Here is a 24,759-nt window from a genome sequence, read left to right as displayed (position 1 = left end):
CATAAAAATCTATGAAAAACTGGAGAGGGATGGACGATTTGTCACAACTTTCAATTTATTTTTTAACACCTGACAGTACGAGTATAGGGTGCAATTGGCTGACATTGAAGTGGTCTGGAAGGCTTATTGGAGTGGGAGCGCTGTCAACACTTTCTACAAAGAAGTAGACCAAAAGCTTTTAAAGGACAGCGAGACATAAAGAGAGTTAATCATTGGGAATAATACAATACAATCCCAATACCTCACATAATAGCACACACTATCAAACTCAATCACCACCATTACTTCTACTTCTGTCTCTGGGATTGGACAACAAATAAACAAACCCCAAAGAACATATGTTCACCCATCAGCGCTTAGCTGTCAATATCTCACGTTCTGTGTCTCCCACCCACTCCTACTCCTCATTTCTTCATCTCTCCTTCATCTGCCTCCCAGTCTTTCACTCTCGCGCTCCCTCTCTTTCTCGCACGCGCTCCCTCTCTTTCACTCCTCTTTCTCCCCATCTCTTTTTCACTCCCCCTGCCCAGAGTAAATCAGCCTCTGCACAAGGCAGGGCATGTTAGAAGTCAAATCTGGAAAGCGGCAGCACCTGTCCTCTTTTCTCATCTCTTCCCGGCTTTAAGCTCATTTCAAAGGCTGTGATCCGCCCCCTACTCCCCCTACCTCCCCCTACTCCCTCTCCCAGCCTCTGTACTGAACAGGACATAATGATACTCCTTTAGCAGAGATGGAGATTTCAGCAATACTGAGAACCAGAGCAGAGTGGTAAGAGAAAGTAAAGGAAGTGACAGACAGAAAGAGGGAGAAAATGAGAGAGGGCATGAGGACATAAGGACATCAGGCCCTTTGGGAGACCCCCATAATGATATGGATTATTATACTCCATTATGACCGGTAGACTCCATTTTGATTACATGGGATATGAACACGGTGTACCTTTAGAATCCTCCTCAAAAAATGTGCCCCTGTGTCCTCCACCACCACCTGCACACCCCAGCAGGACCTCACAGGAGTACTATCTCTCAATGCTTTACAGGGAGAAAGAGAGAGAAAGAGCGAGAGATAAGAGAGACCTACATAGAGACAGGCATATATAAAGAGAGATGTAGAGAGACAGAGACATCGAATCATTGGTAAGAGGCAGCAAGAACACCCTAACGGGATAATACCTGCATTTAGTACAGACTCTGCTCAGTGAGAGAGAATGATCAGCTACTTCACTGTGAGGCGACCAGTTCAGCTCAGCCTTGTTATGTGCTGCCAGTTTCATCTGGGTGACAGCTCATTTCCTCTGAAATACCTGCCTTCCTACAAACTCAGGGGCCAACGCCAACACTATCCCTTATTGGAACCTTTCTTTGTCTCTCTCACTCTCTTTCCCTCTCTCTATGTCTCTCTCTTTGCTCTCTCTCTCTCTCTCTTTCCCTCTCTCTATGTCTCTCTCTTTGCTCTCTCTCTCTCTCTCTCTCCTTCCCTCTCTCTAAGTCTCTCTCTTTGTCTCTCTCTCTCTCTTTCCCTCTCTCTGTCTCTCTCTTTGCTCTCTCTCTCTCTTTCCCTCTCTCTATGTCTCTCTCTTTGTCTCTCTCTCTCTCTTTCCCTCTCTCTGTCTCTCTCTTTGCTCTCTCTCTCTCTCTCTTTCTCTCTCTCTCTCTCTCTCTTTCCTTCTCTCTGTCTCTCTCTTTGCTCTCTCTCTCTCTTTCCCTCTTTCTATGTCTCTCTATTTCCTCTCTCTCTCTTTGCTCGCTCTCTCTTTGCTCTCTCTCTCTTTGCTCTCTTTCTCTCTGCTCTCTCTCTTTGCTCTCTCTCTCTCTTTGCTCTCTCTCTCTCTCTTTGCTCTCTTTCTCTCTGCTCTCTCTCTTTTTGCTTTCTCTCTCGCTCTCTTTGCTCTCTTTCTCTCTCTGCTCTCTCTCTCTCTCTCTCTCTCTCTCTCTCTCTCTCTCTCTCTCTCTCTCTCTCTTTCTCTCTCTCTTTGCTCTTTCTCTCAATTCAATTTTCAATTCAATTTGCTTTATTGGCATGACGTAACAATGTACATATTGCCAAAGCTCACTTTGGATATTTACAATATGAAAATACTAAGAATCAAAGCTGTCAACGGGACAACAGTAACAACAATAACTAAGAGTTAAAATAACCATACATTGAACAATAACAATAAGCATACAATAGAGGACATGTGCAGGTTGATTGGTCTGTCAGACACTGTCCCTCAACTTATGGCAGGCAGCAATGTAGTGCGCTGCCAACCTACAGCTCTCTGCGTCCTCCCCCAACAGGACGGGTAGCCTACTCTCATCAGAGAGGTCTTTGAAACCTTGAATAAGGGTTTCAAATTTAGGGAAATGACACTCTCTAATTGTAATATTTTTGACATTTTGTCAGGAAATGCAGCTCCGTCTCAGGTTCTGCTGTACAGTGGTTGCACAGCCTTTCCTCTACAGGGAGCCAGGTTTTCCTGTGTCTACCCTTCCAATGACAATGCTGTGCTCACTGAGCCTGTACTTTGTCAAGGTTTTTCTAAGGTTTTGATCGGTAACCATGGTCAAATAGTTAGCCACGTGTACTGTCAATTTAGGGCCAGATAGCACTGCATTTTGCTTTGTGCTTGTGTTTCCCATTAAGCAATGTAGTTTTGTTTTGACTGTGTTGTAATTTGGTTTATTCTGATTGATTGGATGTTCTGGTCCTGAGGCTTCAGTGTGTTAGTAGAACAAGTGTGTGAATTGAGCCCCAGGACCAGCTGGATGAGGGGACTCTTTTCTTTGCTCAGCTCTTGGCATTGCAGGGCTTGGTAATGATATGAGAGGGGATCACTGTATTTTAGATGTTTCCAAAACTTAATTGCTCTTTTTTGAGTTTTTATTATTAGTGAATATTGGCCTAATTCTGCCCTGCATGCACTGTTTGTACTTTTCCTCTGGACATGTAGGACAATCTTACAGAAATATGCATGCAGGGTTTCAATGGGGTGTTTGTCCCACATGATGAAATCTTGTTTTGCAAGTGGACCCCACAACTCGCTGCCATAAAGTGCAATTGGTTCAATGACACATTCAACTAGTTTTAGCCAAATTTGAATAGGTATTTCAATTTGAATTTGTTTTTTAATGGCGTACAATGCCCTGCGTGCTTTCTCTCTCAGGTCATTCACTGCCTCATTAAGGTGTCCAGTTGGGCTTATTTTTAAACCTAAGTAATTGTAGTGTGTGCATTACTCTATATATGTTGTACCAATTGAGAACTTTTTGGTCTAATTCCCAATTGGTCTAATTCCCTGGGATTTGGATCTTATTAAAATAAAAAATAAAAATCATTATTTTAGTATTTTTGGGGTTTACTGCCAGGGCCCAGGTCTGACAGTACTGCTCTAGCAGGTCCAGGCTCTGCTGTAGGCCATGTGCTGTGGGTGACAGCAGGCATAGGTCATCTGCGAAGAGTAGGCATTTAACCTCTGAATTGTGGAGACTAACACCGGGGGCTGAGGATTTTTCTAGAATAGTGGTCAATTCATTGATGTAAATATTGAAGAGTGCAGGGCTCAGATTGCAACTCTGGCGAAGGCCCCGCCCCTGGTTAAAGAATTATGTTATTTTCTTGCCAATTTTAATGCTGCACATATTGCCAGTATACATTGATTTAATTATGTCATATGTTTTACCCCCTACACCACTTTCAATAACTTTGCAGAACAGTCCTGTACAGTATGCTAAATAGAATCAAATGCTTCTTGGAAGTTGATAAAGCAAGTGTATATTTTGGTATTATTTTGGGGGGACATGTTTATCTGATCAGTCGTGCAATGTTTTGGTATAAATCCAATTTGGCTTTTACTCAAGACAGTGTGCTTATTAAGGAAGTTTAGAACTCTTAAATGTATAATATTACAGAAAACCTTTCCCAGGTTACTGTTCACACAAATGCCTCTGTAATTTTTAGGGTCAAATTTGTCTCCGTTATTAAAGATTGGGGTTATGAGTCCTTGATTCCAGATGTCAGGGAAATAACCTACACTCAGGATCAAAATAAACAGTTTTAATATAGCCAATAGAAATTTTGCACTAGTGAGTTTGAGCATCTCATTTAGGATGCCATCAGGTCTGCATGTTTTTTTAAATTTGAGGGCCTGAAGTTTCTTATAGAGCTCCTAGTCAGTAATTGGGGAGTTCAATGGATTTTGACTGTCCTTTATAGCTTTTTCTAATCCATTCAACTTCTCATGAATGTGGCGTTGTTCTGCGTTTGTGTCAATTTGAACAGTGTTGTACAGTGTTTTAAAGTGGGTTGTCCATATGTCACCATTTTGTATCGTAAATTCCTTTAGTTTTTTCCAATTTTTCCAGAAGATTTTTTGTGTTTATGGACTCCTCAATTAGTGTCAGCTGCTTGCTGTTGTACTGTGATTTTTTGGGTTCTGAGTGTACGTTAATAGAGTTTTAAAGTCTCACATTAATGAAGGTGTTATTTGGGTCTCTGTGGTTTTGGTTGGATAGTGTTCTAAGTTTTTTCCTTATAATTTTACAATCTGCATCAAACCAGTTGTCATCTGTGGTCTTTTTTGTTTTGTTTTTTAATCAATTTCAATTGTGCTTCCTTTGCCGTTTGCCTGAATATATGGTTGATGTGTTTTCCTGCTAGATTGATACCTTCTTTACTGTGAGTGAATGTGGTATCCAGAAAGTTATCTAAGAGTGTCTGGATATTTTGGTTACAGGTTGCTTTCTGGTATTCGTCTGTGCTGTTTTGGGCCCATCTGTATGAATTTCTGATGTTGTACAGCTTACTGGGCTGTGAATGTTTGGTTGTTTCCATGTCTGTTCTTTTGAGGAACAATGTAATTTGGCTGTGATCAGACAGAGGTGTTAGTGGCTTGACAGTGAATTAGCTGAGAGAGAAAGGGTCAATGTTTGTAATCACATAGTCTACTGTACTGTGGCCAAGAGGTGAGCAGTAGGTGAATCTCCCCACCCATAACCTACCATTGACAAAGTACAGACCCAGGCTTCTACAGAGCTGCAACAGATCCCTTCCATGTTTGTTGACGGTGCTATCACTGTTGTTTCTATGGGGGAGATGAATACAGTTAGAAACAGTGTGGCCTGTAATAAAGCTGTTCCCTTGTGTGGTCGTTGGATCAGGTAGTGTTCCTGTGTGCGCATTTGTGTCCCCACAGATGAGCACATTTCCCTGGGCCTGGAAATGGAACGTCTCTTCCTCAAGGGTGGGGAAGATCTTCTCTGAGTAATATGGGGATTCTGAGGGGGATATATACGTCGCAAAGGAACACATATTTTTCTGTCAGTACAAGTTATTTTTTCAGTTTTAACCAAATGTGATATTTACCATTTTTGAGGGGATCCGTTAGATGTTTTAGTTCGGATTTGTACCAAATGATCAGTCCTCCAGAGTCTCTGCCTCTATTGACAGAGCTGTGTTCCTGTGATGACACAATTACCTCTCTGTAGCCTGTGGGACAGTGAGTGACAATGTCAGCCTTACACCATGTCTCCTGCAGAATGATGACGTCAACATCAACCAGTGCTAAACTCTTCAGTCCAAAGGTTGATGAGTTTAGGCCCTGATGGTTCCACATGCTAACTGATAGTGATGTCATGTTGCAGAAAGAAAGAATAGCAGTCAGAAATGCAGAAAAGCAGTAACTATCTCTCTCTCTCTCTCTCTCTCTCTCTCTCTCTCTCTCTCTCTCTCTTTGCTCTCTCTCTCTCTGCCCTTTTTCTCTAATTTTCTCTTTCTTTTTCAACCCCTCTCACTCGCTCCTGTATTCTCCCTTGCTGGGTTCTCAGAAGTTATGGAAGCTATTTTCTGTTCATTTGTGGTGGGGTGAGGTCGGTGCAAAGGTAAAGAGATGCTCTTTGGTGACATGTTGTACAATATATTCAGTCTCGACAGACACAAAGGAAGACATGAACATGAAAGAACATACGTTGAAACACACACACCCAAACACACACACATGCAGGAAGACACGGCTAGGTCCTCACATGAAAGAACATAGTTTGAAACACGCACACACAGGCAGGCCCAGTCCCAGACAGAGAAGAATGAATGGGCCAGTTTAAATCAGCCAAGCTGCTGCTGCACACTGAAAACCAATACCCTGATCGAGCACAGCAATGAAAGGAGCATACACACACTGACACACACACACACACACACACACACACAAATACCCTCGGCCAGAAATGTAACCATGTGTACATTTATATGTACAAACAAATTGCTCTTGCTTCATGCTTTCTCCTTTTTTAACTTCATGAGAGCATCTCATACAATCTCATACATCCTTGTCTCTCTCGCACGCTCTGCTTTTCCATTGAATGAAAGGAGAAAAGGAGGGGGGAACATAGTGCTTACAGAGAAATGTGAAGACAGGGTGACGCTTCAGTATGATCAGTTTTAAGAGCTACACCATCTCTACCAAATCAAATGACAGGCCCAAGAGACCTCCTCTCTCTTTCTGGAGCCGGGCCCGAAGATGGTGATTTCATTTTCGTAAATGTTTCTCTCTTTCTTTGTCTTAGACACATACACACACACTTTTTCAGAACCAAACACACTTCCCATGTGTATCACTCCCCCTCTCTCTCTCTCCTTCTCTCTCTCCTTCCCCCTGTGTTTTCAATCATATAGCTTTTATAAAGGCCTACCTATGATTGTGTAGAGCGAAGGCGGAGGTAGAAGGCGGGGATGGGGCATAAGAATGAAACAGGTCTTTATAAGAGCTGAGTCATCAGGTGAACATTATTTCTCTCACTGTGCCGTGTCGCAGGGAGTATTGATATTTCCTCAGTCTAAGATGGCCGCCTGCCGCCAGCGTCGTGATTGAGTGCTGTGGTTTCCCCATCACAGGAATAAACCAGCACTTATCGACATAAATACATATTTTGAATTGCAAATACAGTCAATTTGGAAGATTTACAGTGATATTTTACCCCAGAAAGCACACCTTTCTCTGCCTTTCTCCACGCCAATGGGCTACAGAATAGTAAATACTTTTAGGTACAGGTGAGTCATTATAGCACCGTCTTGAGAAATGGGAAGAGAACCAAAATATGCAGTTCTTATTCAAAGAGGTACATTACATTTTCAGTGAGCCGCCAACATACTTTGTTCTTCAATTTCAGCTGCCATTGTGTTGATATAGGACACATAAAGAAGAAAATACTGCATGATTCAAAAAATACATGATTATACCTCTCTCTTTCTTTAACTCTCGCTTCAGTGCATTAGGGACTTGGCAGGGGAAGGGGGGTCCAGGTGGTAGGTGGTATTCCCCCAGGAGAGGTCCCATGGTGGGGCTGATGGATGACTCGCTGTACCCTCTCTCTGGGTGTCCCCAGAATCAACCTAACTTCATCTCCTCCTGCTGTTAGAATAGGACAATGATTAACATCCTGGCCACCGGCAAGTACCACAGAAACACACTTTCAGGGCACCAGTTTGAGGAGCTCAGGTCGGTAGAAGAGCTTGCTTTAAACACTGACTAGCGTGAAAAGAGCAATCGGAGCATTGAGAGTGGTGGAGACAGAACTGCAGTGAGTATGAGAGTTGAATATCCAAAAGACAAACTGATCAAACCTACGTGTACATTTAGAGTAACTTTGGGTGAACTCCTGAGGTGTTGTTCGCCTACTGATATGATGAGGCAGGCAGCCAATTAGAGTGGAGAGATGGTGTGGACTGATTAGCAGGCCACAGGTGAAGAGGACGGGGGGGGCACAAGCAAGGGGTGGGCACTAGGGGGGCCTCTGAATATATTTAAGTGGATCACAGGAAATCAAACCAGCTCATTAATTTATAGCCTTGTGTGTCACTTGTTACTGCAGAGCGGATCCTCATTCTGATGTTTTACATTTAGACCCAGGCTGAGCTCTGACTGGGAGAACTGATCAGCCACGTTATAAGTCTGCAGTCAGATGATCACCCAATCAGATGATCCCACAATCAGTCAGTCGGTAATAATTTTTCATTTGTATAACGCCTGGCTGTCACAGAGTCATTGAGCACAGGCCCAGGTATGAATAGTCAAACCCAGAGACTACATATTATGATGAGCCCTGATTGGCCCACGTTTCAGACCTCATTAAAAACTGAAAGTCATACTGCAGGTTGAAAAAATTAAACAATGTGAGGATAAATGAATGCATTAGCACAGAAAATCAAAAATGTTTTCTAGAATGTAAGATAACTTTTCTTTGTGATCAAATGAATGATAAGCTAGACAATGGCAACGCGGACCTTGGTGCAGTGAAGTTCAAGTGCAGTTCGACACTTGCAACGTAGATCAATGCGTGCTGCAAACCAATGTAAACGTACCGACATTTTGAATTTTTAAACTGCCATTGAAGTCTCCATCATCCAGACGGTGAAACCCATATCTGCTGCTGGCAACTATGTTCCGTTTTTTACATTTGTTTTCGTGGTGGATTTCTGCCATGAACAACAAAACAACACAAAGGAACTAACTAGGGAGAAGCTGACACGCTAAATACCCAGGGGGAGAGAGAGGAGAATGTTTTAAGTGTGTTTAAACCCAAACAATGTGTTGTTTTTTTTGTTTCACCGAATATAATAAATATAATAACTTTAATCCCTGAGTATTCACAAGAGTGCTCATTAATTCCGTCTCCATGGAGACCAGCACATTAGCACCACAAACAGGGATCAAAACAACACAATGTTTATCTCTGTCCCTCTGTCACTCTCCCACAATGCAACCCGATAAACACCCAGACAAAAAAAAATAGAACAAAGACTGTGTGAGGGATGATGGAGAATTACCCACCTAGAAAAGTCTAATACAAACATCAGGAGGGATGTGATTAAACATAATCTGCCATATACTCATTATTAAGGTTGTTTTCACGGTCAAATCGTTTGTTTGCTAAATCACGAGATGGAACGACCTTTGTTGACGTGGTTGCGATGAGAACAAAATCAGTTCATGTGCACAAATACACGATTATGTGTTTACCACTGAGGCACGCACAGTGGTAGACGAACTGATATTCAACACACACACAGGTTTGAGGGTGATTGGTAACCCGTCTGTCAGTCTGTCTGTGTGAGATGAAAGATTAGAGGAGGTAGGACTGGCCCACACCTGAGGAACGGGAGGGAGAAGGTCACCAATTAAAAGCCCAGTCACTAACCAGATGTGCCACAGGCAGAGGTCAGAGTTCAAAGATAGTTAGTACTTGAATTATGCATTTCACTGACTCTGGCTCAACCGTCACCCAAGGGCCACACACTCACACATATCACACATACTGTACATGCACACACACCTTAGAACTCTACTAATGAGCGTAGGTGGGGAGGCATCAAAGGTGAGGTTATTAATACTCCAAGGCTTCACTTAATATTTCAGTGAGAGTAAAACTCTGCTAACATTCTCAATGAAGGTAAATCACATAGACCATTAACAGACCTGCTGCGTTCAAATAGTTTGGAAATAGACAAATGTATCACATACTTAGATGGTTTGATTGAATCTGCCTGGAGTGCTAGATGAGCGGGATTTGCCCGTTTGTCACTATTCCATTGGTTCCATTGTGCAAGGCCAGCTCAACAAATCCCAACAAAATCCTTTCAAATATTTTTTTGATATCAAATACTGTTTGAACCCAGGTCTGTTATCAAAGACCGTTGTACAGGCCACTTGTCACCTAAAACACTCACAAACTCTTACAGATGCACAATCGAGAACATCCTGTCAGGCTGTATCACCGCCTGGTATGGCAACTTCACCACCCTCAAAGGCAAGGCTCTACAGAGGGTAGTGCGGTCTGCACAACACATCAACGGGGGCAAACTACCTGCCTCCAGGACATCTACAGCGCCCGATGTCACATGAAGGCCAAAAAGATAATCAAGGACAACAACCACTCGAGCCACTGCCTGAACACCACGCTATCATCCAGAAGGCGAGGTCAGTACAGGTGCATCAAATCTGGGACCGAGAGACTGAAAAACAGCTTCTATCTCAAGGCCATCAGACTGTTAAATGCCATCACTAACATAGAGAGGCTGCTGTCAACATACAGACTCAAATCTCCACCCACTTTAATAAATAGAATTAATAAAGGTATCGTTGGTCACTTTAAATAACGACACTTTAATAATGTTAACATATCCTACATCACTCATCTCATATGTACAGTGGGGCACAAAAGTATTTAGTCAGCCACCAATTGTGCAAGTTCTCCCACTTAAAAAGATGAGAGAGGCCTGTAATTTTCACCATAGGTACACTTCAACTATGACAGACAAAATGAGGGGGAAAAAATCCAGAAAATCACATTGTAGGATTTTTAATGAATTTATTTGCAAATTATGGTGGAAAATAAGAATTTGGTCAATAACAAAAGTTTATCTCAATACTTTGTTATATACCCTTTGTTGGCAATGACAGAGGTCAAACGTTTTCTGTAAGTCTTCACAAGGTTTTCACACACTGTTGATGGTATTTTGGCCCATTCCTCCATGTAGATCTCCTCTAGAGCAGTGATGTTTTGGGGCTGTTGCTGGGCAACACGGACTTTCAACTCCCTCCAAAGATTTTCTATGGGGTTGAGATCTGGAGTCTGGCTAGGCCACTCCAGGACCTTGAAATGCTTCATACGAAGCCACTCCTTTGTTGCCCGGGCGGTGTGTTTGGGATCATTGTCATGCTGAAAGACCCAGCCACGTTTCATGTTCAATGCCCTTGCTGATGGAAGGAGGTTTTCACTCAAAATCTCATGATACATGGCCCCATTCATTCTTTCCTTTACACGGATCAGTCGTCCTGGTCCCTTTGCAGAAAAACAGTCCCAAAGCATGATGTTTCCACCCCATGCTTCACAGTAGGTATGGTGTTCTTTGGATGCAACTCAGCATTCTTTGTCCTCCAAACACGACGAGTTGAGTTTTTACCAAAAAGTTATATTTTGGTTTCATCTGACCATTTGACATTCTCCCAATCTTCTTCTGGATCATCCAAATGCTCTCTAGCAAACTTTAGACGGGCCTGGACATGTGTGGTTCTGGGATTTTTGATCACCGTTCTTGTGATCATTTTGACCCACGGGATGAGATCTTGCGTGGAGCCCCAGATCGAGGGAGATTATCAGTGGTCTTGTATGTCTTCCATTTCCTAATAATTTCTCCCACAGTTGATTTCTTCAAACCAAGCTGCTTACCTATTGCAGATTCAGTCTTCCCAGCCTGGTGCAGGTCTACAATTTTGTTTCTGGTGTCCTTTGACAGCTCTTTGGTCTTGGCCATAGTGGAGTTTGGAGTGTGACTGTTTGAGGTTGTGGACAGGTGTCTTTTATACTGATAACAAGTTCAAACAGGTGCCATTAATACAGGTAATGAGTGGAGGACAGATGAGCCTCTTAAAGAAGAAGTTACAGGTCTGTGAGAGCCAGAAATCTTGCTTGTTTGTAGGTGACCAAATACTTATTTTCCACCATCATTTGCAAATAAATTCATTAAAAATCCTACAATGTGATTTTCTGGATATTTTTCTTTATCATTTTGTCTGTCATTGTTGAAGTGTACCTATGATGAAAATTACAGGCCTCTCTCACCTTTTTAAGTGGGAGAACTTGCACAATTGGTGGCTGACTAAATACTTTTTTGCCCCACTGTATATACTGCTTGTAACGCTCCGGTGTCGTGGGTGTGGCCGGCTGTCTAATAAAGCCCAACTAATAACTCACTAACAGGTTCTAACAATAAACATACAAGGAGGGGGAGGAAAGACAATCAGTGGCAGCTAATAGGCCGGCGACGACGACCGCTGAGCGCCACCCGACCGGGAAGGGGAGCCACCCTCGGTCGGACTCGTGACACTGCTCTATACCATCTACTGTATCTTGCCTATGCCGAATGGCCATCGCTCATCCATGTATTTACATGTTCATATTCTTATTCATCCCTTACATTTGTGTGTATAAGGTTGTTGTGAATTTGTTAGATCACTTGTTAGATATTACTGCATGGTCAGAACTAGAAGCACAAGCATTTCGCTACAGCCATTCATTTATTTTTTATATTTCATCTTTATTTAACCAGGTAGGCCAGATGAGAACAAGTTCTCATTTACAACTGCGACCTTGCCAAGATAAAGCAAAGCAGTGCGACACAAACACAGAGTTACACATGGAATAAACAAACATACAGTCAATAACACAACAGAAAATTATATATATATTGTGTCAAATGAGGTAAGATAAGGGAGGTAAGGGAATAAATGGGCTATAGAGTGATAGATGTGCAGAAGATGAATGTGCAAGTAGAGATACTGGAGTGAAAAGGAGCAAAATAAATAAATAACAGTATGGGGATGAGGTACAGTAGTTGGATGGGCTTTTTACAGAACCGTCCAGAGTAGTGATGCTGGACGGGCGGGCAGTTGCGGGCAGAAATTCGGTTGAATAGCATTAATTTACTTTTACTTGCATTTAAGAGCAGTTGGAGGCCATGGAAGGAGTGTTGTGTGGCATTGTAGCTCGTCTGGAGGTTAGTTAACACAGTGTCCAATGAAGGGACAGAAGTATACAGAATGGTGTCATCTGCGTAGAGGTGGATCAGAGAATCACCAGCAGCAAGAGCGGCATCATTGATATATACAGAGAAAAGAGTCGGCCTGAGAATTGAACCCTGTGGCACCCCCTAGAGACTGCCAGAAGTCCGGACAACAGGCCCTCCGATTTGACACACTGAACTCTATCTGAGAAGTAGTTGGTGAACCAGGCAAGGCAGTCATTTGAGAAACCAAGGCTGTTGACTCTGCCGATAAGAATGTGGTGATTGACAGAGTCGAAAGCCTTGGCCAGGTCGATGAATACAGCTGCACAGTATTGTCTCTTATCGATGGTGGTTATGATATCATTTAGGACCTTGAGCGTGGCTGAGGTGTTTGTTAAATTGGCTTTCAAAGACCTTAGAAAGGCAGGGTAGGATAGATATAGGTCTGTAACAGTTTGGGTCTAGAGTGTCTCCCCTTTGAAGAGGGGGATGACCGCTACAGCTTTCCAATCTTTGGGGATCTCAGATGATACGAAAGAGAGGTTGAACAGGCTAGTAATAGGGGTTGCAACATTTGCAGCGGATAATTTTAGAAAGAGAGGTTCCAGATTGTCTAGCCCAGCTGATTTGTAGGGGTCCAGATTTTGCAGCTCTTTTAGAACATCAGTATCTGGATTTTTGGTGAATGAGAAATGGGGAGGCTTGGGAAAGTTGCTGTGGGGGTTGCAGGGCTGTTGACCGGGGCCAGGTGGAAAGCATGGCCAGCCATAGAGAAATGCTTATTTAAATTCTCAATTATCGAGGATTTATCGGTGGTGACAGTTTCCTAGCCTTAGTGCAGTGGGCAGCTGGGAGGAGGTGCTCTTATTCTCCATGGACTTTATAGTGTGCCAGAACTTTTTGGAGTTTGTGCTACAGGATGCACATTTATGTTTGAATAAGCTAGCCTTTGCTTTCCTAACTGCCTGTGTATATTGTTTCCTAACTTCCCTGAAAAGTTGCATATCACGGTGGCTATTCGATGCTAATGCAGTACGCCACAGGATGTTTTTGTGCTGGGCAAGGGCAGTCAGGTCTGGACTGAACCAAGGGCTATATCTGTTCCTGGTTCTAAATTTTTTGAATGGGGCATGCTTATTTAAGATGGTGAGGAAAGCTCTTTTAAAGAATAACCAGCCATCCTCTACTGACGGAATGAGGTCAATATCCTCCCAGGATACCAAGGCCAGGTCGATTAGAAAGGCCTGCTCGCTGAAGTGTTTTAGGGAGCGCTTGACAGTGATGAGGGGTGGTCGTTTGACCGCTGACTCATTACGGATGCAGGCAATGAGGCAGTGATCGCTGAGATCCTGGTTGAAGACAGTAGAGGTGTATTTGGAGGGCAGGTTGGTTAGGATGATATCTATGAGGGTGCTCATGTTTACGGATTTGGGGTTGTACCTGGTAGGTACATTGATAATTGGTGTGAGATTGAGGGCATCTAGCTTAGATTGTAGGACGGCCGGGGTGTTAAGCATGTCCCAGTTTAGGTCACCTAACAGTACGAGCTCTGACGATAGTTGGGGGGCAATCAATTCACATATGGTGTCCAGGGTACAGCTGGGGGCAGAATGTCATCTACAGCAAGGGCAACGCTGAGAGACTTGTTTCTGGAAAGGTGAAAAAAGTAGAAGCTCAAATTGTTTGTGCACATACCTGGATAGTATGACAGGACTCTACAGGCTATCTCTACAGTAGAATGCAACTCCACCCCCTTTAGCAGTTCTATCTTGTCGTAAAATGTTATAGTTAGGGATGGAAATATCAGGGTTTTGGTGGCCTTCCTAAGCCAGGATTCAGACACGGCTAGGACATCCGGGTGGCAGAGTGTACTAAAGCAGTGAATAAAACAAACTTAGGGAGGAGGCTTCTAATGTTAACATGCTTGAAACCAAGGCTTTTACGGTTACAGAAGTCAACAAATGAGAGAGCCTGGGGAATGGAAGAGGAGCTAGGCTCTGCAGGGCCTCGATTGACCTCTACATCAGCAGAGGAACAGAGGAGTAGGATAAGGGTACGGCTAAAGGCTATAAGAACTGGTCGTCTAGTGCGTTCGGAACAGAGAGTAAAAGGAGCAAGTTTCTGGGCACAGAAGAATAGATTGAAGGCATAATGTACAGACAAGGGTATTGTCGGATGTGAATACAGTGGAGGTAAACCTAGGCATTGAGCGACGATGAGAGAGGTATTGTCTCAAGAGACACCATTTAAACCAGGTGATGTCACCGCATGTGTGGGAGGTTGAACAAAAGGGTTAGCTAAGGCATATTGAGCAGGGCTGGAGGTTACGTCGGCAGACCAGTCGAGATGGATCGGCAGGACTCCGTGTGGTAAAAGGGTCCAGGCCAATTAGCAGCTAACAGTCCGATATGCTCTTGACAGCTAGCGGGCCGTGGCTGGCAGGCTAGCAGATGGGGATTCAGGGGACATCGTGACAGGGGACCCTGTTGAAAATCACCTCGGGCGGATTACGTCAGTTGACCAGTTGCAAAGGATCGGCGGGGCTCCGTATCGGCAGTAAAAGGGATCCAGGCCAATTGCCAAAGCCCAAGGAGTGGCTGATGGACCTCTTCAGCTACCCGGGAGATGGGCCTAGCATAGGCTAGCTCCAGGCTAATTGGTGCTTCCTTCGGGACAGAGACGTTAGTCAGGAGTAGCCACTCGGATAGGAGCTAGCTAGCTGCGATGATCCAGGTGAAAAGGTTCAGAGCTTGCGGTAGGAATACGAAATATATGTGAAGAAAAAATATATATAAAAAATAAAAAATATATAACCATGTGTATGTGACCAATATAATTGGATTTGATTTGATTTGATGGTGCATTGGACTACTCTATCAGTCTGTGTGTTTTGGTGTGTCGCTGACTGTGTATGGTGGTTCATGTTGATGATTACTACTTGGGTAGTTGAAATGATGATGGGAGTTCATATTCTCTCCACTTTCCCTCAAATTACCTCCACGTCCTTTTGGGTCTCATTAAAAAGCCATTCCCCAGTATGTCACTCACAGTCCCACCGTATGGTTGGCATTAACAATGAAAGCAATGAAAAAAGAGCTCTTCGTTCATTATCATTTGAGTGAGGCGAGGATTATCAGTCTTCAGTGCCTCTTGATTTATCCTTTCCTCTCCACCTCTCTCCTTTCCTTCTCTGTCACTATTATTCAGTCCAAGGCAGGGCTAACACAGGAATGCATGTTTAATTAGTTGTATTAGTTGTATGTATATGGTATACACCGTCTAACGAAATGCTTACTTGCAGGTTACTTCTCGACAACGCAACAACAATAATAAATAATAAATGATAAGAACATGAACATAAAGTAAATGGCTCAGTAGAATATAATAAACATTCTAGCATAAGTATAATACAGGAAGGAACAATTTATAGTCCAATATTTACACCCTTATTAGAGAAAGGGGGATTGGAGTGCAAAGTTTTTAAATCATGCTGTATTAGCAATACTAAATAAGGGTGTGGTAGCAGCAATTGTTGTGTGCGTGTAGCTACAATGTGTGTGTGTGTGTGTGTGTGTGTGTGTGTGTGTGTGTGTGTGTGTGTGTGTGTGTGTGTGTGTGTGTGTGTGTGGGGGTGGGTGGGTGGGTGGGTGGGTGGGTGGGTGGGTGGGTGGGATGGTGGGTGGGCGAGTGAGTGAGCGAGTGAGTGAGTGAGCGAGTGGGTGAGTGCATGTGTACTACGATGTGGAGAGTCAGTCCAGTTCAAGAGTTCAGCAGTCTGATGCTTGTGATAGAAACTGTTTCTGAACCTGTTGGTATCAGGGGACAAGGGGGTGACAGAGAGTGTCTAGGAGAGAGAGGCAGTGGGTGTCTACCATGTTAAAGGTTCTGAGTATAGCAGGGCTGTAGGAGGTAGAGAGGAGAGGACAGCAGAGATAGGAGGAGGAGGTGACAGGATGTGGTTGAGAAAAGTGGATTGTGTGTCATCTTGAAGGTCACGGGTGACATCTATGATTAGCAGAGTTTGGTCAGTGTGTGCATGCAAGTGTGTGTGTGTGTGTGTGTGTGTGTGTGTGTGTGTGTGTGTGTGTGTGTGTGCGTGTGTGTGTGTGTGTGTGTGTGTGTGTGTGTGTGTGTGTGTGTGTGTGTGTGTGTGTTGTTGTGGGTGTGTGCTAAGGTGCAGAGAGTCAGTGCAGCTGGTCAGGAAAGTGTTCACCAGTCTGAAAGCTTGAAGATAGAAACTGTCTCTGATCCTGTCGGTATCAGACCCTCCCAACGGTAAGGGAGTGAACAGCTCATGGCTGGGATGTGTGGGGTCCATGATGATGCTGAGGGACTTCATCAGGCACCGTTTCAAGCAGATGTCCTGGATGGGTGGGTGCACGGTCCCAGTGATGTACTGGGGCGTCTTTACCACCCGCTGGAGAGCCTTGCGGTTGTAGAGAGAGCAAATCCCATACCAAGCCGTGATGCAACAGGTCAGGGCGCTCTCGATGGTGCAGTGGTAGTATTTGGAAAGGACCCGGTGCGGCATGCTGAATTTCTTCAGGTGCCTTAGGAAGTAGAGGCGCTGTTGAACCCTGATTGGTGGTGTTGTTGGTCCATATCAAGTACTCAGTGATGTGGAAGCTGAGCAGTGGATGCTCCCCAGAGGAGAAAGGGGAGGGCCATCCTCAGTGAATTTCAGAAAAATTAAAAAAGTGACAAAATAAAAAAGTTGGCCTTCTTAGATAAAACTATTCCAAATATATTCACATCACCAACTGGATGCAGTTTATCACAGTGCCATCCGTTTTGTTACTAAAGCACCTTATACCACCCACCACTGCGACCTGTATGCTCTAGTCGGCTGGCCCTCGCTACATATTCGTCGCCAGACCCACTGGCTCCAGGTCATCTACAAGTCAATGCTAGGTAAAGCTCCTCCGCCTTATCTCAGTTCACTGGACACGATGGTAACACCCACCCGTAGCACGCGCTCCAGCAGGTGTCTCACTGATCATCCCTAAAGCCAACACCTCATTTGGCCGCCTTTCCTTCCAGTTCTCTGCTGCCTGTGACTGGAACTAATTTTTAAAATCGTTGAAGTTGGAGACTTTTATCTCCCTCACCAACTTGAAACATCTGCTATCTGAGCAGCTAACCGATCGCTGCAGCTGTACATAGTCCATTGGTAAATAGCCCACCCAATTTATCTACCTCATCCCCATACTGTTTTTAATTATTTACTTTTCTGCTCTTTTGCACACCAGTATCTCTACCTGCACATGACCATCTGATCATTTATCACTCCAGTGTTAATCTGCTAAATTGTAATTATTCGCCTACCTCCTCATGCCTTTTGCACACAATGTATATAGACTCTTTTTTCTTTTTCTTTTTTTTCTACTGTTGTTATTGACTTGTTTATTGTTTACTCCATGTGTAACTCTGTGTTGTTGTCTGTTCACACTGCTAAGCTTTATCTTGGCCAGGTCGCAGTTGTAAATGAGAACTTGTTCTCAACTAGCCTACCTGGTTAAATAAAGGTGAAATAAAAAATTTGTTGATTTAAACACACTGTTTTGCAATGAAGGTCTGCAGTAGCCTTAACAGCACTCTGTAGGGTAGCACCATGATATAGCCGGAGGACAGCTAGCTTCCATCCTCCTCTGGGTACATTGATCTCAATACAAAACCTAGGAGACTCGTGGTTCTCACCCCCTTCCATAGACTTACACAGTAATTATGACAACTTCTGGAGGATGTCCTCCAACCTATCATAGCTCTTGCAGCATGAACTGACATGTTGTCATACACTACTGATGTACAGAAATACAGCCCCTGGAAAATATAGCACCTGAGAAATACAGCTCCTGAGAAATACAGCCCCTGTGAGAGTCAATGCAGCAATTTATCTGTTTATTTTGTCAGAGAAGCTTCTCAATCAGAGAGACTCTGTCCAGAAGGAACTCAATGAGCGCTGCTGTCAATAGACAGGCATGAACTTCCCCTGCTTTCTCATTTCAAATGGATCCAGGAGAGGTTTGTTCTTACACTAACATCTAAAGGTTGTGACATTAAAGGTTGCATTAGGATGTCGGTGTAGGGTGTAGGGGGTAACCTACGAGAGGACAAGGGGGTGACAGAGAGTGTCTAGGAGAGAGAGGCAGTGGGTGTCTAGCATGTTAAAGGCTCTGAGTATAGCAGGGCTGTGGGGGGAGGGGGGGATAGGAGAGAGGAGAGAACAAAGTGGGTGACAGGATGTGGCTGAGAAAAGTGTATTGTCTGTCATCTTGAAGGTCACGGGTGCCATCTTTGATTAGCAGAGTTTGGTCACTGTGTGTGTGTGTGTGTAGTGTGTGTGTGTGTGTGTGTTTACACGTGTGTGTGTATGCAAGTGATCTGTGTGTCTGTGTGTGGGTTTGTGTGTCTCTGTCTGTGTGGGTTTGTGTGTGTCGGAAATCAGAATAATTTCCTGCTGCAAGGCACAGGCTGTCAGCACAATTGATGGGAACCCAATTAGTTTCTTTTTCACATTTAATTTCTCCTTTTGTGGCACTGCAAATTGTCAGCTGCCTTCCTCCGTGCCACAACCATGCCGCGCCTCCTTTTAATAGACTTTCCTTATCACTTTCTGAGGGCAGAAGGGAAGAATGTAATGGATAGAGCAGCCAATTAAATACATCCATATCCTTCTTTATAACACAGCCTCTGTTTATCATCTGTTTATTATCTAGATCCTGACATTTAGATTATTCTGAGTTTGTTTGTTTGTTTCCAGGAAACAAAATATAGTGTTGATTTGATCCACTTTAAAGTTGAAACCCTTTGCTTTGATCGCATATCATTTGAGATTCTGTATACGGATGTTTTAGGGGCACAAAAACTTCCAAAACATCCAAAACATAATGTGCCTTATTACATATTGTTGGCAATTGTTTCTGTGTTTTTCTGTTTCTGTCTGTGTCTGGGTTCATCTGGTATGTGTGTGTTTGTGTGGGTGTGTACGGGGCCTTGACTTTTCAACATTTTGTTGTGTTACAGCCTGAAATGTACTGAATAGAGATTTGTTTGTCACTGGCCCACACACAATACCCCATGATGTCAAAGTGGAATTGTTTTTTAGAAACATTTTTGAGTTAAAAACCAAATGAAAAGCTGAAATGTTTAAAAGACAATACAGCTATTCTCAATTGCTTAGACACAATTTTAAAAACTCACACCCAACGGTACAAACATCTAACTTCTGGGTCCCAATTCAAACTTTGCCCTCAGACAACACACACAAGCTGTCAAAGACTACATGACTGTCTGTTACACACTGGAGGGATTCATTCAAAACACTGCTACCAAAATGTTTAGAATAGGTTTTCAGAGAAATAGTTTGGAACTTTGTAAAATCACTGCACAACCGCCATGCGATTCAGAAATGGGGAATATGCTGGCAAAAAAAGAATGGTGAACCTGGGGTGGTCATTGAACCAGGCGCAAACCGTGGAGGCCAAGTGGAAACTCACGTCATCCCAAATGACAACATATTGGGCTTGCTTTGGTTGCCCTGGCTCCCCTTCCTGTTGAATAATGTTATTGTGCAGCTGATCTAGAAATTGAAGGAGTTGTGCCATATTGTATGGACCCACTTTGACATGGCGGTGGAGGACGCCATGATTGCTGATGGCTGCACATAGGGTGACATTGCCTCCCCTCTGGCAAGGATCTTGTATGGTGGCACGGTGGCCAATGATGTTGCGCCCCCTTTTGCACCTTTTTGTTAGGTTGAACCCTGCCTCGCCGATGAAGGTGTACTCCTGTGGGTCAGCCATGGCATCAAGCTCAAAAAACACACATTTTACTGTTCTATAAATACAGTACTGTAGTGTACTACTGTACTGGAATGAAATATTGTGTGCTGCAGTTACTGTAACACATTACTATACAGTACCGTATTGATATGCTGGAGAGACGGGCCATACTCTACATACTGTAAAAATTATGTACTGTATAGCAACTCCCTGCACATGTTGGAATCGATGCTCCTTAACTCTGTTTGAATTCCTTTCAAAAGGCACACAGTACAGCTGTTTTTTTTGCTTATGTGGTTCTTCTGAACGATCCGGTCAATTGTGGAAATGCTGATGCTGTCAATTCCTTGGAAGACTACCTGGTCTTCAACTATTTGGGTTTGAATTTCCCTCAAAAGGCCCATTATTGACAATCACCATATTCACCAGGACAGTCTCCTGCTCAGCTGTGAGAAGTCTCCGCCTACCTCCAATAGATGTCCGCCTCTCAGTTCTGCAAAAATGAAATTACTGTGGTAAAAACTACACTGAGAACAATGTGGAGATTCAGTCTATATGCACTACAACATTGCACGTATCACTTTAACAACAAGGCAAATGACCTGTTTTCCCTTCTGAATGTACGGACAATGGATGCATCTGTGTAATGGCTTAGGTTGGGTTGTACTAGCTGTCCAGCTTCTCTCATAGTCCTCCCATGTATTAGCACATGATGAACTGAGGTGTCACGGATTTCATCTGAGATTATTTGTCTTTGTTGTTATTGTCCTTGTCCTCGTCCTTGTCCTCGTCCTCGTCCTCTTCCTCTCTGTTGTCTTGCAACTTCGGCATTGTTAGGATCCATTGTTCCAAAGCACATGGAGATGCCTCTTCGACCTATTTATTGATCCTGCAATTCTGATTGGTGTGTTAACAATTTTAAGGCTCAGTGTTTGCACGTGGAGAATGGTGTGCTCTTTGAGTTTAGGTTGTGATGACTTGAGTTAATTATATTGAGAGCATGTGTTTGCTGAATGAATATATAGCACAATGAATTATTTATTTGGCCACTTTTGTGTAAGGTTTTACAGAAAGAGTTTTGAACATTGAAACGTGTGGAAACAGGTGAATAGTGTTTACGGCTATGGGAAATGGGTGTGTGTGTTTTTGGGAATGATGTAAGGGTATGGGTTTTTGTGCTACAGGAACCAGTTTTTGTGTGTTTAAGCTATTGAGAAAAACTGTAAGTATTCAACTTCTTTGTTATGGCAAGCCTACTTCAGGAGTAAAATAAGTTGCATAGTAAGTTGCATGGACTAACTCTATGTGCAACCCCACACCTACAATTATCTTTTAGGTCCCACGAGCAGTGAATCGAGTCGAGCAGTGAATTTCAAATGCAGATTCAACCACAAAGACCAGGGAGGTTTTCCAATGCCTCGCAAAGAAGGGCACATATTGGTAGATGGGTAAAAAAAAATATATATAAAGCAGGCATTGAATATCCCTTTGAGCATGGTGAAGTTTTTAATTACAGTTCAAATGGTGTATCAAAACACCCAGTTACTACAAAGATACAGGAGTCCTTCCTAACTCAGTTGCCGGAGAGGAAGGAAACCGCTCAGGGATTTCACTATGAGGCCAATGGGAACTTTAAAACAGTTACAGAGTTTAATTTCTGTGATAGGAGAAATGGACTGTGAAAATGTGAAGAATTGTTTATTTAATTTCTTATGTGAATCACATTTTATTTGGCGTACCCCCAACGGCATTGTGCGTACCCCCATTTGGGAATACCTGGTCTAGGTCATTGGTTAGAACTTAATAAAATGGCAACAGGTCCCTAGCAGACCAACACAATATGACGCGTGTTACCAAGTTTGGGAATAGCTGCACTACACCATTAAAGATAGGGAATGTTGTAAAATCATTTGTATTTGACTTTCTATTTATAGTATTTATAAATAGATAAGACAGCAGTATAAGAAATGATAATTATTGAAATAATACATCTTCAAATATAAGGAACTGGAAAACAATAGTACTCAAAAGCTCGATATTGTAACGACCGTCTGTTGAAGAAGGTGTTGACCTCAAGCGCAGCGTGGTAAGTGTTCATACTCTTATTTTAACTGAACACTCTGAACACACTGAAAACCGGAATAGTCCTGTCAGGTGCAGAAACACAAAACAGAAAATAACTACCCACAAAAACCCTGTGGGAAAAGCTACCTAAGTATGGCTCCCAATCAGAGACAACGACAGACAGCTGTCCCTGATTGAGAATCATACCCTGACCAAACCAAAATAGAGACATAAAAAGCTCTAAGGTCAGGGCGTGACAGTAACCCCCCCCCCTGCCTCTCGTGCCTGCTGTGCTGCCTTGCCTCATATCGCTGCCTCTCAGCTTTAGCTGCCTCGAGTTCTTCCTTCGGGCGGCGATATTCCCCAGCCTGTCTGCAGGGTCCCTGTCCGTCCAATATCTCCTCCCAAGTCCAGGAGTCCTGAAGTCTCTGCTCCTCCATACCACGCTGCTTGTTCCGCTTGTGGTGGTGGGTAGTTCTGTCACAATCCTCTTCCTGTAAATGACTGGACCAAAGCGCAGCGTGGTACATGTTCATAATATTTTATTAAATCAGAACACTTGAACAAAAAGAACAAAGAGGAAAATGAATAGTTCTGTAAGGAAACTAAACCATACAGAAAACAACTACCCACAAAAACCGTGTGGGAAAAAGCTACCTAAGTATGGTTCCCAATCAGAGACAATGATAGACAGCTGTCCCTGATTGAGAACCATACCCAGCCAATACAAAGAAATACAAAAACATAGAAAATAGAACATAGAATGCCCACCAAAGTTACACCCTGACCAAACCAAAATAGAGACATAAAAAGCTCTAAGGTCAGGGCGTGACAGATATTAGGTAGGAATCAACTTGGTAGGGATAAAAACACAGCAAACAGGGGACATAGAAGGCAGAGTATGTGGGTATGTACCAGTGAATATGTGTGGGGGAGTGTGGTTGTGATGAAAGATGGGGTGTGTGTTTTTGTGATTGGAAAGTGTGGTGAGTTAAGTGAGTGAAAAAGGAAAATGGTTGCAAATGCCAGAGCTCATGTGTGTCTGCAGGCAGGAGTAGTGACAGATAGAGTTTTCAATTTTGTACAGATAAGGGACATACATTTAAGAAAGAAATAACAAAATAGTCTATTTATTTATTGTCCTATCATGATGGAATGGTCCCCAACGCTATACCCTAGACACCCACCTGAGCAACCCACACACTAAGGAGAAGTCCTCATCTCTTTTATAGGCCTAGTGAGAGTACCCTATATGCAGCCAAGACAGAAAGATGAACGTGGTCAGAGACCCACTAAGCTGCACCATCCCCTCAAGAGTCTGAGCCTGCCTGGCAGGGTTGGTCCTACAAAGCCAAAGCCCCTGGGTGTGTGTGCAAAATATACAAGGAATTTTTCAAACGCTGCTAATGAGTACCTTGACGACTTTGTACCTAGCCGGTGGGAATTCCGGTGGAGACCCCCACCTAAGTAGTGGCAGTGCTGGCAACACTAGCTGCAGTAACCCATAGAGAGGGGGTCACACTCAGACAATCAGAGAGGGGCAAAATCATTGTGGACCTGGCGGCACAAAACAATCTAACTGTTTGACTGCTCAGAGATGCTTGAGGAAATGGTCACAACAGGGGACCAGCATGTGTGTGTTTCAGGGAAAGGGGTGAATCTGAGCTCCATCAGTTAGGACTTGAAATTAGTTAAGCAAATCTCCCCATTCTTGCTCAGTTTTGCATGCCTTCTCAATCAGCTACAACTGTATGCATTCGCACATCATGTCTTCTCTTGAGTTGGGCTCGGGGATAGAACAAATGTTGAGCATGTGAGCTTGTGGTTGTTTGTGGGGGAAGGGTGGGGAGAGAGTGTGTATGTATCCTGCATCTCTTGCTAAGGGATAATGACGTTAGGGACAGTATAGGATGAATCACAATAATTGTTTGCCAAAATAATAACTGCTTGCCAAAAAAAATAGCAATATAGGATTGAAGTCAGTGCTTTGTGATGGCCACTCCAATACTTTGACTTTGTTGTCCTTAAACCATTTTGCCACAACTTTGGAAGTATTCTTGGGGTCATTGTCCATTTGGAAGACCCATTTGCGACCAAGCTTTAACTTCCTGACTGATGTTTTGAGATGTTGCTTCAATATATCCACGTAATTTTCCTTTCTCATGTGCCATCTATTTTGTGAAGTGTATCAGTCCCTCCTGCAGCAAAGCACCCCCGTGCTTCACGGTTGGGATGGTGTTCTTCGGCTTGCAAGCCACCCCCTATTTCCTACAAACATAACGATGGTCATTATGGCCAAACAGTTCTATTTCTGTTTCATCAGACCAGAGGACATTTCTCCAAAAAGTAAGATCTTTGTCCCCATGTGCAGTTG

General features: G+C 43.4%; 1 protein-coding gene and 1 long non-coding RNA gene across 2 annotated transcripts in view; both read left to right on the top strand.

Annotated features, from left to right (window-relative positions):
• The window catches only part of LOC149971787 (uncharacterized), a 547,180-nt gene extending 537,367 nt beyond the window's left edge, over window positions 1-9,813 (top strand). The window contains exon 4 of the long non-coding RNA XR_016491666.1: window positions 9,715-9,813. This is a non-coding gene — a long non-coding RNA (uncharacterized LOC149971787). The remainder of the gene's footprint in view (window positions 1-9,714) is intronic.
• A 28-nt stretch (window positions 9,814-9,841) lies between these two features.
• The window catches only part of LOC149971786 (uncharacterized), a 64,910-nt gene continuing 49,992 nt past the window's right edge, over window positions 9,842-24,759 (top strand). Inside the window, exon 1 of the mRNA XM_090219662.1 lies at window positions 9,842-9,952. Within this exon, the coding sequence (XP_090075788.1) occupies window positions 9,874-9,952 (79 nt within the window). The 5' untranslated portion in view covers window positions 9,842-9,873. The remainder of the gene's footprint in view (window positions 9,953-24,759) is intronic.

This window comes from Oncorhynchus mykiss, chromosome 25 (assembly GCF_057628025.1).
Source record: "Oncorhynchus mykiss isolate SJ-2025 chromosome 25, ASM5762802v1, whole genome shotgun sequence".
NCBI classification, from domain to species: Eukaryota; Metazoa; Chordata; class Actinopteri; order Salmoniformes; family Salmonidae; genus Oncorhynchus; species Oncorhynchus mykiss.
Note: the sequence above shows the minus strand (reverse complement) of the source record. Positions and strands in the feature narration are given on the sequence as shown.